Source organism: Balaenoptera ricei, chromosome 9 (assembly GCF_028023285.1).
Source record: "Balaenoptera ricei isolate mBalRic1 chromosome 9, mBalRic1.hap2, whole genome shotgun sequence".
In the NCBI taxonomy this organism is placed as follows: domain Eukaryota; kingdom Metazoa; phylum Chordata; class Mammalia; order Artiodactyla; family Balaenopteridae; genus Balaenoptera; species Balaenoptera ricei.
Window position 1 is genome coordinate 45871938 of NC_082647.1, and position 20121 is coordinate 45892058.

A 20121-nucleotide genomic window follows, 5' to 3' on the forward strand; every position below is an offset into this window, starting at 1 on the left:
GGAAAAACAGAAGCACTATGTGACTCTTATTTTTAAATCCTTAGAAAGTGTTTTGAAGGGACATTGAGTAAAAAAGCAAAATTATCTATTTTTTTAAATAAAAAACAATGTATTACTGTGCTATAAATTGATACTGGAGCTGGTAAGACAACAGTATTGACTGGAAGAACAGTATTTCCAGAGCTCTAGCTCACTTGCTGTGGTCTTTCCATTCTCCTGAAACAGCTTCCTCCAAGTTGAGAAGCGAAGTGGAAGACACCTTCTTCCATTGCACGGATTGTGACATCTTACTCTGTATTCCATTGTCACTTAAAAAGCAAAGGCTTACACACCTGAGTTAAGAATTAACTGGTATGTGGGGCAAGTACTAGGGATATTCCCACCATTGACAAACCACCAGTTCTACATGTCCCTGGGTAGAAAGTGACAAATGGAGTTAGCCCTTGAGTTTGGGTCCCCATGTCACCAACTAGCTCTACAGCCAAGTTTTGTGGATGCAGTATGTTTTGCTGCCATAATGACCGAACCATAGGCAGGTCTTTGTTCCAGCTTTTATTCACGCCCACCTTTCTTAGGTTATGAGCCCTAGTTGTTTATGGCAGCAGGCAAGAGACTCATTTCTAACCCATTAAATTCAAATGGCTTTTCTTCCTATGTCCATTTCATTCCTGGAGCTTTTAAAAAGCATTGAAAACATCTGACAGGATCCCATTAAGGACCTGATATACTTAAACAATAAAATGATATCTAGACATCTGAGAGCCAAAGAACAATCTAGTGCACCTGTTCACTTCGTTTGCAGAATTAAAGCCATTATATTATATTTTCCACCTGATGTGATGCCTCTAGTAAATATGAAAAATAGAAAGTAAAGAGCAATATTATCACAGGATGTGAGACAGCAAATAAAAAGATGGAGACCAATTTTGTAATCCATATTTTAGGAGTAAGGATGCTGGTCTTTTAATATCACTTCTGTCATGGATCAATTTTCTTTAGATAGATAGATAGGAAGAATATGTAATGTGTTTTCTTCTATTCTTAACCTTTGAGCAGAGACTTACATGGTAGAAATGACTTCATAACATTCCCCATGGAGTAAGGAGGAAAACAAAAGAATAAAGGCACAAAATCTTTTTCTCATAATGAGATGGAGAAGATTCTGAGATTAAAACCTATGTATGTAACATTATGTCCCCCATAAAGGGGATTTAGGAAATAAACTTCATTCTGATTGCAAGATTCCCACACATCCCAACAGGATTTGCACCACTGGCCCACCACAGTGCCTGGCATACAGTCAGCGTTCAGGAAACACATGCAGAACTGTCCAGCTGAATTCCACTAGCCACCTGTGAGTGCAAAGTTCAAGTTTACCTGAAAATGCACTCAACGTCTTCTGTCAAGCGTATTGCTAAAGGCTTATCTTCTAAGTAGGTGCAGACATACCCTAGTAACACAAATAGCTTATTATAAGGGACAGGAAATTGCAAGTAGTATGGGGGAAATTATCAGAGCCAAGTTTATGAAACAAAATTAAAACTTCTCTATGGTTTTTGGGTTTAAGGAAAACAAACAAATGAAAAAACAAAAACAAACCAAAACAGGATTTATGTGAAAATTCACTTCCAAAAGGGGTGATGACACCATTACCAGTGGATTTATTTATAATCCAAGTTGTAACATTTAAAATCCAAAATAGACTTTCTTGAAGCGAGTAAAAGCATCTATATGTGCAGCATGGGGAATCAGTGCTCTGCCAATATAATGGTCGGTATAGTACTGAACCACAGCAAAGTTGGTTGTTAAAGAAATAATGTTGCAATAATGATGTTATATTGGCTCTTCTTTGTGAATAAATGGAAAGTAATATTTGTAATTCATTGATAGTGATCCATGATTAAAGGCCTCATCATTTAGAACGTGAACTTGAAAAAATTGTAATGAGCAGCACAATATTTGTATAAAATATCCCTCTGAGAACCAAGAGACACATTATCTGCCAAGACCAGATGTCAGTTGTTAAGGTTTCCTCTCGTCAAACACACTGGTGGGCACAGAGATGACGGCAGAATTAGAATGGTAACAGAGCCTGTAGGACATTAGACAGGGTTCATCTGATAAGTGAATTTGGGTCCAGGGAAGTTTAGAAAATGGGGAGAAGTCCTCTGGATGTTTTCATTGGACATTTTCAAAAGCCTGGATGCTCCTCCAGGAAATCTGCAATAAACAACGATTGTTTCATCAAAAGAATATCTTGTTTTTACATTGAACAAGAGTGGGGTGCAGTGGGAGACCCGGACTGAAAGATTCATGAAAGGCAATTTAAACACTATTAAGTCCTGATTATGTTAACTAATGCCCCTCCACCTCATCCATTTTTTTCTTTAAAATATTGGCAGACATATTTGAAATGAATTGACATTTATTCTGGCTTCTGTTCTCAAGCAGAAATGGATTGCCACTGACAATGGCTGGCTTCACTAAATGAACTTGAACCCAGCCTAGATAGCCATCCACTGAACCAAGGGGTGGTGTGTGGGCCCTTCACCTCACTCAGGGCACACTTAGCCTCCACTGGGGAGATCTCACCATCTCTGGGGCTTAATGCTTGCTGTAGTAGGCCAGTCATTGCCATCTTGCAGGCTGTCAGCTTTGGTCAGTTTCAGTCATGTTTGCCGAACCTCACCCATGTATCTTCATGGAAGCTGGCTTTTGGACAACAGAAGCATTTCTCTGTCAGGTTACCGTGCAGGAGAACTCATTTAAAATAAAGCCCATTAAAACCCAATGGCTATGGAATAGCTTTTCAATAGATTGCCCTGGAGGCATACCCTTGTACAGTTTTTGCTCCGCTGTGGTGATCTATCTTGGGGTAGGTATTTGTGTACTAGTGTCCTTGTCTTTGAGTGGATATATGTGTGATGGTACAGAATATAGTCGCACACCAATATACATAGATTTATAGTAAAAATCTACAGCCATAGGTATTGTCCAGTAACTGATTCTAGAGATAGAACTGTATACATTTTCCTTTTTTCTTGCTTTGATGATATTTTTATAAAATTTTATATGCTGTAAAAAATTTTTAAAAATATTTGCTATTTTCATTTGTAGAGCTCGGTTAGGTTTTTATCAACTCTGGTGCCCGCTGTACAGCCAGATTCCTCCCTCCACCTAATCTAAGCATTCTCTCGCTTTTTCATACTTTTTCTCTCACCTTATTTTCTTCTCTCATTTTTATACCTTTTGCAAATTCCTTCTTTCGCCTCTGTCCAGGCAAGCCATTCTGCTTGCAGTATCTTTTTAGCACATGGAAACACAAAATAATGGAAAAAACAAAATTGTCTTGTTCCAGTGTGATCCACATGAGGAAAGGTTGTGGGCCAGGGATGGGGTATGGGTAGATGGGGAGGAGGGAATAGTTTGGGGAAAGGAAGCAGGAAAAAGGAAATCCTCATGGGATATCCATTACCCAAAGCAAGGTGACTCACTCTGAGCCTAATATAATGCTCTTATTATCTCTTCTCAGTCTACGGCACAATTTTTGTACAAGGTTTTTCTCCTTAGGATATTAAGCCCTCACCATGGGTCTCTAGACCTTTCCTTACTAGGGCACTGGCCACCAACTCAGCTCATCTCCTCAGCCTGAGATTTTGCTGCTGTTCAGCTGAATTTCGGGGAGATGTCTGGATTAAAATCAAGAATGTTTGACAAGACTCAAAAGAGGGAGGCAAGCAGAATCCAAACCCCAAACCTCAATCCAAATCATGCCGAATAAATAGTTCTCTTCAGGAATAAGGAAGGGATTTCTAGATATGTTCTGAGAAAGCTCTTCCAAAAGGGAAGATGATGAAATGGACTTTGTCTGTATTTTATGGCAGTGATAGAATGTACTTCCATGATGTGAAATATGTTTTTAGCAGATAAAATGCAGGTTGCAATTTGCAAGAGAATGGCCATCCATTTTAAGAAAAGTGTTTTGTTCCCTGTGATGCTGATTTGTACTAAAAGAAACTATTCAAATGCCATAGCCTCACATCTCTAAATGCAAAAATAAATCATAGGGATTCATGTAAAACGGAATATGCTAAACTGCTCTCAATAAATTATGTGTTTATTGTAAACCTTTATTGCACAGATGAGGCTGACAGTCCCTCAATGTATAATTTTCCCCCAGCATCTAGTAATGAATAAGTACTTGTATGTTCTTCTGATTACCAAATAAAAACAATGAGTTAACCTCTCTATTGGAATTTGAAAAATGAAAAGGCTGTTTTTCTTTACTTTAATGTTTTTCATTGTTGTCCATGTTCTGTCCCAGATATGAGGCTGTCCAGACTCACTCAACCATCTGTCTCTTTTGTATTCTTCCAAATGCCAAGCAATATCCAGGTACCAAGTGCTTTTGCCTGTACACTGAAGATATACACAGTGTATCACGTCTCATATAATCTTTTTTTGAGGGATGAGTGGATGGGCTATCAGAAGCTCCTTGGAGGCATAAGAAATGTCAGTGTTCCAGGAATTAGGCTGGCTTCCATATGTTCAGTTTTCTTCTGGGTACCACGATACGGTTTTACATTTCTACGATGCTAGTTTTTGAATTCCAAACATTTTTTCCTTTTCCTTCTCCCTCAGGTAGAAAGGGCTACCTGGCAATATTTTCTTTCTCTCCAGCTACAAACATAGGGAGTCTGACTAGGGACTAGTCATTACCCCTATTTGTGAGCATACATACATACATGGTTTAATATAGTGAATGGCGTCCAGCCTTCAAACCAGCCACTAAGAGGCACCCCTAGTGGTGATGGTGCATATTACACAAGTACCACCCCCTTATCTGGACCACCTCTGTATGTTGTTCCTCTGCAGTAACTCCGCTGGGTTATTACTGATTAAAGAGGCTGGGATGTTCCTCCCAAGCGGCCATGCATTGAAACACTTTTTTTTCAATTCCTTTTTTTTCCCTGAGAGCAAAAAACAGAACTTATTTTGAAAAATATAGAGAAGTATAATAAAATTAAAATCACTTGTAGTACCCCATTCAGTGTCAGTTCTTTACTTCCCAATGGTCTTTTGCTATGTTTTTTTTTTTGTTTTTTTTGGGGGGGGCCTGTGTTGGGTCTTCGTTTCTGTGCGAGGGCTTTCTCTAGTTGCGGCAAGCGGGGGCCACTCTTCATCGCGGTGCACGGGCCTCTCACTATCGCAGCCTCTCTTGTTGCGGAGCACAGGCTCCAGACGCGCAGGCTCAGCAGTTGTGGCTCACGGGCCCAATTGCTCCGCGGCACGTGGGATCTTCCCAGATCAGGGCTCAAACCCGTGTCCCCTGCATTAGCAGGCAGATTCTCAACCACTGCACCACCAGGGAAGCCCTTGCTATGTGTTTTTACACAGTACAATATATTTAATTTTGTATTATGGTTTGTTCTCATAACATTGGATTGTAAGCATTACCCATTTAAAAAAACTCTTTACTAATATAATTTCAATTGCAACATAAGTTTTCATTTTGTGGCTCTAGTGAAGTTTAATTAACTACCTGTCTGCTGTCGGACAATTAAGTTATATGCTTTTATTTTCTGAAGTTGTAAATAACAGCAGCGGGGCTCTTTGTACATAAGGCTTTGTCGCATTTCTGAATATCTCCATTGGAAGAATTCTTAGAATACTGGGTCAAAGGTCGTGGACCTTTTTTCAGACTCCTCATTCATATACCCAATCCCAAGGCATATTCAGATATTAAAACGGCCATATTTAAATAGCATATAACGTTGCATGTCTGAATAGCTCTTATGTTTTTGATCATTGTTCTTTGTGATGAATAGAGATCGGGTCACACAAAAGAAAGCATGGTATTCATGTATTGCGGAGGAGGAATGTTATCAAACACTGACTATGCTGCTGTAGCTTATACACTGTTGGAAAACAACTCTTAGGAAAGTACAGGAGGTGGGCTTGAAGCCCTCCAAACTTTCAGGGATTCCACAGCCCTAAGCAGAACGTGGACTTCTCTTGATGCCCTTTTGTCAAGGCTGCAAAGGGGCAAAGATAACGATTCATTTAGCTCGTCTTTCTCTGCTACCCTCTAAATGGAACACAGAGAAAATGTTGGTGGATGTGCTCAGCAACGGCTATCAAATGTTGTGGGTATCGTAAAGGCAGACACTGCCATAGGCTAAAAGAAAGAGAGTGAAAATGCACAGTAGGCTGACAGACACTTTTCCTACTTTAGTCCTTCAGCACCCACTTCTGCCTTGGGACCTGCTTGTGTTGTAACAACATTGCTATCCTTGGACCATTACTAACAATGACGCTATGTCTCAAGGGCTTTTAAATCACCTTTACCGGCAGGCTTGGGCCTGGCCCTGCTAATCTTACTTTGCAGAGGGAAATTACTTGAGGTCGAGTTGCCAATCATGGGGTTTAATGCTAACCTCCCGTCCTGAGTCCTAGGTGTGTATTTGCCACAAGGCAGGCAGGCTTGGTTGCCACTTTCATCGCTGTCCTCTTCTCCAGACTCCTGGCGAATTGGACGTGTTGCCCTTTAGCCGAACCAACCAAGGACATTAATTTGAAATATCTGAAAGCTATTCGTTTGTCAAAAGATACTTCCAGTCACACAAGCTGCGGTGTTGACATCTCTGCCCCGAGCTCACTGATTGGGTTGTTTACTCCTTGAACATTCACATGCTCTGGGTCAAGGACAATGTAATGCGTGACCTTAAAGTGCTTTTCTCCCAAAGATGACGTATTAGCTACTGTACACACACACACACACACACACACACACACCCCTTTCTTTGGAATATAAACTAATAACACACACTCTATCGCACTTCAGTTTGCTAAGTTCTCTCACTTGGTCCTCACAATGACATCCTGAAATCGATGTTTTTAAATTTTTATAGATGAGGAAAATGGAACTTAGCACAATGTCAGTACTGATGTAGTTGTTTATTCATGTTTTTATTTTCCTTACCTCATTTACAAAATATTTCAGAAGTCTGAAATCACATAAATGTAACCAATTTGCTTTTAAAAAATGAAGACTGCAGAATAAAACCAGAGGCAGGAAGTCAAGCTAGTGTAGATTGAGTCAAACAGGGCAAACGTTAGTGTACAGTCAGTCATGCAGGCTGAATAGGCCTCCCCAGTTCCCAGCATTAGATCATAAATTGGGTCTGAGTTTCCGGGAAACCTAAATAAAAATGAAAAGAAACCATTTACAAGATTCACATCATTCATGAGGATAAAGCACGCCAGTTCCTCAGATGAAAGAACGCTTCCCTTACAGCTGAAAGAAATGTCTTCCACAGGTATTACTGGGTACACTGCTTCTCACTCCTGGCTGCCGGACAGGCTCACCTGGGCCCCATCCCAGATCAGTGAAACAGCATGTCTAGGGGGAGGCCCAGGTATCAGCATATTTTCTTTAGAACTCCCCAGACCATCCTAATGTGGAGCCAGGATTGAAAAGCACTGACAGAGTGAATTCTGAGTCACTCACGGAGCAGTATCCCAGGTAGATTTCTACAATAAATCCCAGAGTGAGGTCTGTGTGTCCACCAGCCTGGAGCAGTAGGGGTCAGTTTGAAAGCTGATCTGGACGTGGATCTTCCAGCTCAATTTCTGATGTGTTCCCTGGGAATGGGAGCAAGGGAGGGTGAAGGGTTTTAGAAAATGAAACTTAGATAAGCTGAGTATTATTCCCACGAACGGAACTTTGAGTAAAGTGATAGGTTATTTGGTGGCTATGGAGTGGAAAATGATTTCAGGGACACAACCTGACTTAACAGGGAGCCCATGGGAGGCTGACTCAGAGCCTAACCACCCCCAATGGTCCATGGGGCCGCCTGATGGTCTGGTGAAATTGCCAACAGGTTTATTTTATGCGTCTCTGCCTGCTACCTGTTTGTGACTCATGATTAGGAGAGGTGCACGTGGTTTCTCCCTTTTCCTGATATATTGGGCATTTCGTCAAGCATACAGAGAAAATAACCGCATTGGTAGAGGGCTTGCAGCTCTGCTTTTCCACTGACCCACGGCCCCCAGAGTTTTCTGTCTCATTCACTATCTGCAAAGGAGACACCAAGGGAATGAAAAGCTGCCCCAAGAAAAAGCCATCAAGCTTCAGACTTTGGGAAGCTCATGATAGGTCATTTTTAAAAAATTTATTTATTTTATTTTTATTTATTTTTGGCTGCGTTGGGTCTTCATTGCTGCACGCGGGCTTTTCTTTAGTTCCAGTAAGCGGGGCTACTCTTCGTTGCCGTGCACGGGCTTCTCATTGTGGTGGCTTCTCTTGCTGCAGAGCACGGGCTCTAGAGCGCAGGCTCAGTAGTGGTGGCGCACGGGCTTAGATGCTCCACGGCATATGGGATCTTCCCGGCCCAAAGGTCGAACCCGTGTCCCTTGCATTGGAAGGTGGAGTCTTAACCAGTGCGCTACAAGGGAAGTCCCTTGATAGGTGACTTTAATTGCACCAAGCATTTCTATGAAATAACCTGGCGATAGTGAATATTTCTACAAGTAACACCATTAAAAGCTTGTCGTCATTCAGTGCTTTGCAGGTTTTTAAGTGCTCATTTAGGTCACATTACATTTGATCTCTCAGCTTCATGAGGGTATCCGTGGAAAGCAGAGTGCCCTATTTTCCAGCAGTTAAAGAAAGAAATTTCTATCACATAAGGTTTTCCAAGCCTCCCTGAAGATCAGAATCACCTGGGACACTTGTGAAAGATCCATGCCCCTCCAGAAATGCTGGCTCACTAGTGCTTGGCTGGGCTAGGGAATCTGGGTTTCTTTCCTTTTTGTTAATAATCCCAGGTAGTTCTCATGTGTAGGCAAATTTAGGAAGACGGCACCTGAAGGAAACCTGGATAACAGATTGGTCAAGAAATAGCAAGAGTCATTGGGAAGAGTTTCTCTAGGTTTAAACTCTGAGGGATCTTAGCTTAAATTTTGGCCCCCAACATTCAGTAACTTTGTGAAAATTACTTACACTTTGTCTCCAAATTCCATAAATTAGGAATCATTCTATCATCAGAGAGTTAGTATCAGAAAAGATAACTAACGTACGTTTAATTGTCCATTACTAATACGGTGCCCAGAACATGGTAGCTGCCTGATATGTGACAGTGACTCATGCTAATGCCCAAGTGGCCAAATGCAAGTCACAGCTCTGAATAAAAAACCCTGAACTCTGCCTCCTTCCTAAAGTAATGGTTCTCAACGGAGGGCAATTTTGTTCCTAGGGGACATTTGTCAGTGTCTGGAGGACATTTTTGATTATCACGACGGTGGGGGGCTTGGTGGGGGAGGTGGTGAGGAGGGGGTTTGCTGCTGACACCTAGCGGTAGAGGCCAGGAATGCTGCTAAACATCCTACCACGCACAGGACAGCAAAGAATGATGTGACAAAATATCAGTGTGCGTCTGTTGAGAGAAACCCTATCTGAAAGGGACAGTGAGACAAGTGAGACAAGTGAAACATCCCGTGAGTGGAGGGATAAACACTTTGAGTCACTGGCTTCCCCACCGTGGAGGCGGATCCAGTGGGACACAGGTTGTTTCTGGTGGGTCAGGAATGGCTATGGATCTGCACCCTGGTAGTGCCCTTGATCGGGGCTGGCTTGTTACACACTCAGGTCCACCATTCTTCCTGTAGAATGCAGTGTGAGTGGCACCCCCTGGAGCTGTGCAGTGAGGCAGCCCTGGCCCGGACCCCACTTATCACTTTGGATAAATCTTTTTACCTCTAGTATCTGAGCAGCCCATTTGATGGATGATCATTAGACTCACCTGGGGAACCTGTTGACCTGCAAACTTGTGGCTCCATTCCCTGGAGGTTCCCCTTCAGTGGGTCAGCAAATGACCCTGGAAGCCATATTTATAAAAATCACCCAACTCTTACATTCAGGGCATCTACAAGATCTGGAAAATGAAGACCTAAAGTTCTGCCAGATATCACTTCTCTCACCTCGTGCAAATTAACAGTTGTTGTGGGTCTGAGGTGTTTGGATTAATTTCGTGTTCTCTATTTTTACTATTATTACTACTACTACTAACACTATTAATGGTACTTCCACTGCTTATAATAATAATAATGATAATAATAATAATTAACAGTAACACAGAATGTCAAGGGTAGTACCCTGTTCTTTAAGACTAAAATGGAACAGTCTCAAACACCATCCCTAGTGTATATCTTCACATCTCACCAGGTATTCCGAGGTACGGAAAGCTTATCCCTCGCCTGGACCCCAAGCTCCTGCTTCGTCTGATGTCGAGATCAGTCAGTGTGTCTTCTTGTTATCTTTACCCATGACTACATTCACTCAGACTAGCACAACCTCCACTCACACCAGGCCTCTGCATGGAAAGTAGACTTTACAAAAAGTTTGCGTAGGTTCAGGGGACTTGTGACAAATAACTTGATGTTAAATCATGCCTATCCTCTGCCTGAGAATTCTCTCTGCTTTTCTGCCAGCTCAGACTCCAGGCATTTGTCATGTTGCTGGATTCTGGCCTTCAGCCCTCTTTTGCCCCACTCTGTATGGCCAAATAAACAAAGAAATGAACGAATAAACAAATAATATTTGCATTTATAGATAAAATATATATGTATATATGTGTATGTGCATTTTATGTGTATACATATATTTATGTATAAAATAATATATACGTGTATGTGTGTATAGACATATATATATACAAACATACACACACACACACACACATATATGTAAATGTTCTTTTGCAGAACAATTCACCTCGCTTCCTTTATTTCTCGCCAGAACACTTAGACGTAGTTGTTGTCATTTCCCTTGTTTTGCAGATGAAGACTTCATCTTCACAGCTCTTCAGAGGTTCCAGAGAAATCAAGTTTGTTGCTTGAGGTCCAATAGGGAGTAAGGGCTATAGGGACAAAGCAGAGACAAACCCCTGACTTCTCACTTCTAAATCCAGAACTTTCCCTTTCACAGTAGCAGTTCTCCACTCTGGATGCACATTAACATCACCTGGGGTGGGCTTTGAAAATCCGGATGCCAGAGCTCCAGCCCAGTACAATGAACACAGAATCTCTGGGTGTGGCGCTCAGGTAACTGCATATTTAGAACGCTTCCCTGGTGATCCTAAAGTGCACGCCTGCTCAGACCAGTCTGGAGACCGAGAACCATCACACACACAGAGGTAAAGGCTGTGCTCCTGGCTTTTCTGGACCATGGACTATGCCCTGCTTTGCTCCCACACCCTCACCCACCCTTCTTCTCAGTGTTGTCTTCAGACCCAAACTTTTGGATCATTTGATAACATTGCACGTGAGCATTTACCGGTCTGAAAAGTCTGTCCACAATCCTATTCTTTCTCATCCTCTCTTTCCTCTTTACAGGCACAAAGAAGCTTTCTCATGGCTCACCAGCCCCAAGCACTAGCTCCACGAGTTGCCTTACCTTGCCAGGTGGGTAAATATCGTTGCTTCATAATCTTAGTTGATCACAGACAGCAGAAAGGACCCGTTTCTCAGGAGTTGAGTTTAGCAGTTGATAAGTGGGGAATCTGGCCCCTTGTGTATCCTGTTGACCCCATGTTATCAGAGGGCTTTGTCTCTGTCATCCACATTTGTAAGGTTCTCCCAAGAATGCACATAACATATTCATAGTTGTTTCACAATCTTTCCTGCTCACTGATGGAAAGAGTAGAATCTTGATCTTCCTTAAGGTTCATCGGGACATGCTGTGCAAGTATTTCTTTGAGAGGCAGATGGCACAGGGGGAAGAATGAATTTTTGGTGAGAGAGAGAGACTTGGGTTCAAATCTCAGCTTTGCCTTGTTCACACTGTGCAGGCTCACTACAGTTATTCAGCTTCTTGGAGCTTCTGTTTTCTCATCTGTCTGCATGATAATAAGAATTAGAAATAATACTCATCAATTTAACATAGTACTGACTCATAGAGGGTGCTCATAGCGAGTATCTACTACTGAGAAATAAGGAGGTCTTGGACGATCTGTACTGGATCCTATCTAACATTTACTAGAAAATTTTAAGCATTCATGACAATCCTGTGTAATCACTATTTAATATGAGAGGCACCTATTGGTCACTCTGTCTTCATGCATAGGCTTACATTCTCTATGCAAATTTGATTCCAAGTAAAACTTGGAAAAACACATTTATTTGGAGGGAAGGAGAGATTATAAAAGGTAAATATGGACATTGTAGAAAAATCAAAAAATAATACAAATTAAAAGAAGGAAAGATGTTGCCAAAATGCTACCACTCAGAGCTAATCAAGATTACCTCTCCTTCCAGTGTTTCTTAAATACCTTGTTTTTTTTTTCTAGATTGAGATTATACTCTCCATGGAGTTTTGTTTCCTCCCTTTTAAAATTTACTATTACATTATGAGTTTTCCCCCATGTTATTAAATATTTTAAAAATATTTCAGCGATTGACTAACATTTCATATGATTATACAACAATTTATTTATATACAGCATCCATGGGAATTGGTTTCAGGACTACCCACAAATACCAGAATCCATGGATGCTCAAGTCACCCGCAGTTAACCCTCCATATCTGCAGGTTCCACATCTGTAGATACAAGGGGCCGACTGTATTCATTAATAATCTGGCATTTATATAGCTTGCCTTTTTTTTTTATCATTAATAACTTTACATTCTTGTACATAAGTCTTCTTCTGAGTCTGTAAATATGGATTTAAGACAGATTCCTGTAGGTACAATTACTGACTCAAAGAGTATGTACATACTTAGGTTCTTGACCCATTATTGTCAAAGTGATTTCCAGAAAAGTAATATTATTTTATACTTTTAGCAATGAGTTTGCCATTTCACTTTGCTCTTGCTACTGCTGACATTGATACTTCACTAATTTAATAAGAAAAATTATATTCATATTTTGTTTGCATTTAGTTTATCTTTAAAAAAATCTGTTTTCTAATGTTAATTTATCTTTTACATTGTTTCTTTTGGGAATTTCCATATTTCATCCATTCAAAGAGAGATAGTGACTTGCATTTTAGCTACTCTGAAATAGGAATGTTTTGCAAGCAATGGGGTGTTATAATTGAATTAACAGCATTTTTTCCTTGGTTGTACATGAAATAATAATTCACTTTATAATCAGCCGCATCTTGGATTAGATGAAATATAATCTATGTCCATCTGCTTTTTCAGCCTCAACTTCTGCAGTGTCCCTACCCCAGTCCAACAGCTGGACTCAGTGTCCACTGAGTAGCCCCTGAACTTACTTGCCTCTCACTCTGCCTAGAAGGGTCTTTACCCTTTTCTCCCCTGGTTAATTTCTCTTTGCAGTCTCTCCAAACTTTCTAGGTAGAATTAATGCTGATGTATAATTATTTGCTTATAAGTCCTTTAACCATTGATCAGTGGCTTTTTCAAGGGTAGGGACTGTCTCATTCTTTTTTGTCCCAGTGAGGTGCTGCTGAGGTGACAAGCACATATTGTGTGCTCATAAATGTTTATGAGGCCGGGTGCCCTGGTGTGTGAGTGAGCATTATCCAATTTAATTTATGACTAGATAGAAAACAGCCGTCCTCAGAAGAAGGCTCATCTTGGAAATTGGATTTGTATCAACTATACTAACTTACAGCTATACAACTATAACTATACAACTATACTGACTGTTTTTTAGTACTGAGTAGACCTTGCTCTGTAGTCTCTGGAAGCCCATTTCATCTTGTTCCTGTTTGTGGTTTTGTGCTCTTGGGATTATAGTCATTATGAGGAAAACAGCTCTAAACCCAACAACTTCAGTGTGTAGTGATGGTGTTTGCTCTTCTTTGTAAAGTCATAACATTCCTGGGTCAGGTGGGACCTCTGACATACTGGACATCTGCACGAACGTGCAGACCTGACCTGGTTCCCACCTGCTATGCTGGGAACCTGTTGCTGGCCTGCTGGGATTCTAAGACCTCTGAGTCAGAGTCTCAGCCACCCTGTCTTTGGCTTTAGTTTCGCAGTCTAAAGTGGTCCCAAATTGGGTGTCAGGATCTGAGTTCCAACCACTCGAAAGCCTGTGGAGGTGGAGTGGGTAGTTCTTAAAACACTTGACATAATAAACCATGCTTTGTTTAGCAGACGCCCTCCACGTCACTCATAACGACAGCCAGCCCGCTGTTTCTCCTTGTGACCTCACGAATGCCACACGTTACCTCCCACAGTGCACATGCTTCTACCACAAACTCTTGGTGCAGGCTGTCAAGCAACTTAAAATATCATGTTTTAGGATACTCGAAGAGCCAAATGGAGGAATAAAAATCCTTTAAAACCAATAAAGGAGAATTATGCTGAAGCCAAACAAGAACAGAGATATGCAAAAGAAGCAATCCAAAATCTGAAATGTTAAAAAGCAAACAAACATATAGTCATTGGAATTTTTTAAAAACAAAGAAAAACACAGTTGGTGGTATGAAATCAAGGTAGAACACAGCTGAAAAGAGAATTAATGTTGGAAGATAGTCCTTAGGACTTTATACCAAACACATTGTACAGATAGAACCATATAAAAAAAGAAAAGAAAGAGCTTGAACCATAAAACTCTTAGAAGAAAACATCCTTATGACCTTGAATTAGACAACAGTTTCTTACATATGATACTGAAAGCCCAAGCTGCCAAAGAAAAATTAATAATACAACTTCATCAAAATTAAAAACGTTCCATTATCAAGAAAACTAAAGGAAAATCCATGGAATGAAAGAAAATATTTGCAAACCATAAATCTGATAAGGATTTAGTATCCAGAATATGTAAAGGATTCTTATAACTCAACAATAAAAAGACAAATAAAACAATTAAAAAGTGGGCAAAAGATTTGAAGAAACATTTCTCCATAGAAGATAGGCAAATGGAACGTGAAAAGATGCTCAGCATCATTAGTCATTAGGGAAATGCAAATCAAAACCACAGTGAGATGCCACTTCACATGCACTAGAAAGGCAAGAATAAAAAGATGGATAATAACAAGTGTTGACAATGATGTGGAAACATTAGTACCACCATATATTGCTGATGGGAATGTAAATGGTGCAACTACTTTGGAAAACAGTTTGGCAGTTCCTTAAAATGTTAATCATAGAGTGACCATAACACCCAGCAGTTCCACTCCTAGGTATGTTCTCAAGAGAACTGAAAACATATGTTCACACAAAAACTTGTCCACAGATATTCATAGCAACATTACTCATAATAGCCAAAAACTGGAGACAACCTAAATGCCCATCAACTGATGAATATATAAACAAAATGTGGTATATCCATACAATAGATTATTATTTGACCGTACTAAAGGAAGAAAGTACTGATACGTTCTACAACATGAATGGACCTTGAAAACATTTTGCCAAGTGAAAGAAGCCAGACACAAATGGCCACATATTGTATGATTCCATTTATGTGAAATATGCAGAATAGACAAATCTATAGAGACAGAACGTAGACTAGTGGTTACTAGAGCCTGGGGAGGGAGAAGAATGGAGAGTGAATTCTCATGGGTATGGGATTTTTTTTTATTGGTGAAGAAAATGTTTTGTAAACTGTCACTGTTTGCCAATGACATGATACTATACATAGAAAATCCTAAAAATGCCACCAGAAAACTACTAGAACTAATCAATGAATTTGATAAGGTTGCAGGATACAAAATTAATGCACAGAAATCTCTTGCATTCTTATACACTAACAATGAAAGATCAGAAAGAGAAATTAAGGAAACAATCCCATTTACCATTGCAACAAAAAGAATAAAATACCTAGGAATAAACCTACCTAAGGAGACAAAAGCCCTGTATGCAGAAAACTATAAAACACTGATGAAAGAAATAAAAGATGACATATACAGATGGAGAGATATACCATGCTCCTGGATTGGAAGAATCACCATTGTGAAAATGACTATACTACCCAAAGCAATCTACAGGTTCAATGCAATCTCTATCAAATTACCAAAGGCATTTTTCACAGAACTAGAACAAAAATTTTTACAATTTGTATGGAAACACAAAAGACCCCGAATAGCCAAAGCAATCTTGAGAAAGAAAAACAGAGCTGGAGGAATCAGGCTCCCTGACTTCGGACTATACTACAAAGCTACAGTAGTCAAGACAGTATGGTACTGGCACAAAATGTAGGTGATACCTATGGTCACCTTATCTTTGAGGCAAGAATATTCAATGGAGAAAAGACAGCCTCTTCAATAGGTGGTGCTGGGAAAACTGGACAGCTACTTGTAAAAGAATGAAATTAGAACACTCCCTAACACCATATACAAAAATAAATTCAAAATGGATTAAAGACCTAAACGTAAGGCCAGACACTATAAAACTCTTAGAGGAAAACATAGGCAGAACATTCTATGACATAAATCACAGCAAGATCCTTTTTGACCCACCTCCTAGAGAAATGGAAATAAAAACAAAAATAAATAAATGGGACCTAATGAAACTCAAAAGCTTTCCCACAGCAAAGGAAACCATAAATAAGGTGAAAAGACAACCCTCAGAATGAGAGAAAATATTTACAAACAAAGCAACTAACAAAGGATTAATCTCCAAAATATACAAGCAGATTATGCAGCACAATATCAAAAAAACAAACAACCCAATCCAAAAATAGGCAGAAGACCTAAATAGACATTTCTCCCAAGTAGACATACAGATGGCCAATAAACACATGAAAAGATGCTCAACATCACTAATCATTAGAGAAATGCAAATCAAAACCACAATGAGGTATCACCTCATACCAGTCAGAATGGCCATCATCAAAAAATCTAGAAACAATAAATGCTGGAGAGGGTGTGGAGAAAAGGGAACCTTCCTGCACTGTTGGTGGGAATGTAAATTGATACACCCACTATGGAGAACAGTATGGAGGTTCCTTAAAAAACTAAAAATAGAACTAACTACCATACAACCCAGCAATCCCACTACTGGGCATATACCATGAGAAAACCATAATTCAAAAAGATACATGTGGACTTCCTTGGTGGCGCAGTGGTTAAGAATCCACCTGCCAATGCAGGGGACATGGGTTCGAGCCCTGGTCCAGGAAGATCCCGCATGCCACAGAGCAACTAAGCCTGTGAGCCACAACTACTGAGTCCACGCACCGCAACCACTGAAGCCCACATGCCTAGAGCTTGTGCTCTGCAATAAGAGAAGCCACCACAATGAGAAGCCTGTGCACTGCAACGAAGAGTAGCCCCCACTCACCACAACTAGAGAAAGCCCGCACACAGCAACGAAGGCCCAATGCAGCCAAAAATAAAATATAAATAAATAAATTTATATCAAAAAAAATGGTCAACTTAAAAAAAAAAAATACATGTACCACACTGTTCATTGCAGCACTATATACAATAGCCAGGACATGGAAGCAACCTAAATGTCTATCAACAGATGAATGGATAAAGAAGATGTGGCACATATATACAATGGAATATTACTCAGCCATAAAAAGAAACGAAATTGAGTTACTTGTAGTGAGGTGGATGGACCTAGAGTCTGTCATACAGAGTGAAGTAAGTCAGAAAGAGAGAAACAAATACCGTATGCTAACACATGTATGGAAACTAAAAAAGCTGTACTGATGAACCTAGGGGCAAGGCAGGAATAAAGACACAGACGTAGAGATGGACTTGAGGACACAGGGGTGGAAGGGAAAGCTGGGATGAAGTGAGAGAGTAGCATGGACATATAAACACTACCTAATGTAAAATTGATGGCTAGTGGGAAGCTGCTGCATAGCACAGGGAGATCAGCTCGGTGCTGTGTGACCACCTAGAGGGGTGGTATGGGGGGGGTGGGAGGGAGGCTCAAGAGGGAGGGGATATGGGGATATATGTACACATATAGCTGATTCACTTTGTTGTACAGCAGAAACTGACACAACATTGTGAAGCAATTATACTCCAATAAAGATGTGAAAAAAAAAAATGTTTTGTAATTAAATATTGGTGATGATTGCACAACCTTGTGAATAAAATAAAAAGCACTGAACTGTACACTTCAAATGGTGAATTATATGGTATGTGAACTATATCTCAATTTAAAAAATGAAAGAGCATGGAAGATAGATAAACAGCTCTAAAGGCTCAAATTCCTAGACAGTAAATGCACCTCACTTGCCATACCTAAGTAATACCAAACACATACCGAAATGCATTGTGTGAGATTGTTCCAATTATGTCAAGAGTGAGAAAATATTAAATGCTATAAGAAGCTGGTTATGTTCAAGGGAGCCGCAAGCAGGTTGCCTGTAATAAAATGACAACCAACTGACAGCAAAATTTGCATTAACAACAGTAGATGCCAAAAGACAATGAAGATATATCTTTCATAGGCTGAGGGAAAATAAAGCATTATATAATAGCTAAAATAGCTAAATTATTAGTTATGAATGAAGGCAAAGTAAAAACATTTTAGGTTTACAGTGACATAATTTAGCACTCCAGACTTCACTAAAAGAAGTATAAGGGATATACCTCAAGAAGAAGAAAAGTGAACCCAGAAGCAAAGTGTGAGAGACAGGAATTAATGGTGAGCACACAAGTAAATAAAGCATGTTGGTAAATGTGACTAACTAGTCACCATAAAAATAATGTCCATATTTTTTGCGTTAAAATAGGAAACAGAAGCTATAGATGGAAGAGGGGATATTTAAGAGGGAGTTAAGGAATGCTAAGATCTATTCTGTCTTTGGGCAGAGCTTTGTAATTTTGTAACTCTTTTTGTAACACAAAGGATCATCAGTAAAATAATAGAAATATAACCTATAGCATCTAAGTCAGCAAATGAACAACAACAAAGAAAGGGAATACAGAAAATGTATCTACTTGATAGAAGGCAGAAAGGAAAAAAAAAGAAGCAAGGAATAAAGAATGATTATAAAATTAGAATCAAGTCCAAAACCAAAACAAAATTAGATAGTAGAATCAAGTCCAAAACTATCAGTAATAAGAATAATTGCAAATGGCTCAAACTCTGCTCTTAAAATACAGAAATTTGGATAAGAAAAAGAAAATCCAGCCCTGTCCTGCTTTTAAAAGACACACTTTTAAGAAAAACTCCCAGAAAGTCTGCTAATGTATGGCAAAAGAAATTCCATGCAAAATATAAAGCTAGTTCTTTGAAAAACATCATCCATTTTAACATCTGTACATTATCCTATTATATAAATGTGCCACAGGATATTTAATCATTTTTCTGTTGATGGTGGTTTTCCATTTTTTTGCTTTTGCAAACAATGCTCAACATAATGTTGGGCAAGAAAAGCAAGTTTCAATAAGATTTAAACCATCTAAAACAATTTGTATTATCTTTTAAAACAAGCAAAAAAAAAGTGGATATTTTATGGTTGCATAGAAATGCAATAATTGAATGACTATATGCACAGGAATAATAAACATCAAATTCTGGATTTTTTTTGGGGGGGGGGAAGGGAAGGGTATATTAGGTACTTAAATTCTACCTTGATATTTAATCTCTTTAAACAAATTTTTGAACAAATATGCAAAATGTTAAGATCTGCTTAAACTGTATTGAGAGAGTACCTGGGTATTTGTTATATTATTAATTATAGTTTCTGTTTGCTCAAATATTATATATTAAAGAATTTCCTAAGTGAAAAATCTGTGACTGTCTTCCAAGACAGTTTTGTTTGTCACATGTGTCAGTCCTGAAGCCACCAGAGACCACTTCATTAAAGAACTGCTTGTGTGGTTTCCAAAATTATCAAAGCTTTCTCCTGAAACGCCAGCACCAGGAAACTGCTCTGAGGACATCACCTTGATTCCTTGCACGTCCATAGCAAAGTGACTCTTATATGGTAAAGTAATAGCACCTGCAGACAATTTTTTTCTAGTGCCAACTTCAAGTGTGCCCCATGAGGTTTGTGAACGCAGTCAAGCTCATGGGCGGGCCGTAAATGATGGAGAGCTGAGCAAATGTTGGCTCTCGCTGGAGGAGTGGCCCAGAGCTCCACTTCCAGTCATGACTGCTAACGATGGAGACTAGTCAGTGGCTTCTGAGCAGATGTCCCCGGCGCCTCGGTCACGTCACTTTCCCGAAGTGAT

At 39.7% G+C, this 20121-nt stretch overlaps 1 protein-coding gene across 6 annotated transcripts in view; it reads left to right on the plus strand.

Moving 5' to 3' along the window:
- Positions 1 to 20121, plus strand: part of PDE1C (phosphodiesterase 1C) — a 522865-nt gene that overhangs the window by 492471 nt on the left and 10273 nt on the right. For 5 of the 6 annotated variants that reach the window (XM_059932718.1, XM_059932721.1, XM_059932720.1 and 2 more), the window contains one exon: positions 11395 to 11463. In XM_059932718.1, coding sequence (XP_059788701.1) covers positions 11395 to 11463 — 69 coding nt within the window. Of the gene's footprint in view, positions 1 to 11394; positions 11464 to 13204; positions 13292 to 20121 lie in introns of those variants that run through there. The other variant, XM_059932719.1, reaches the window with a different exon arrangement.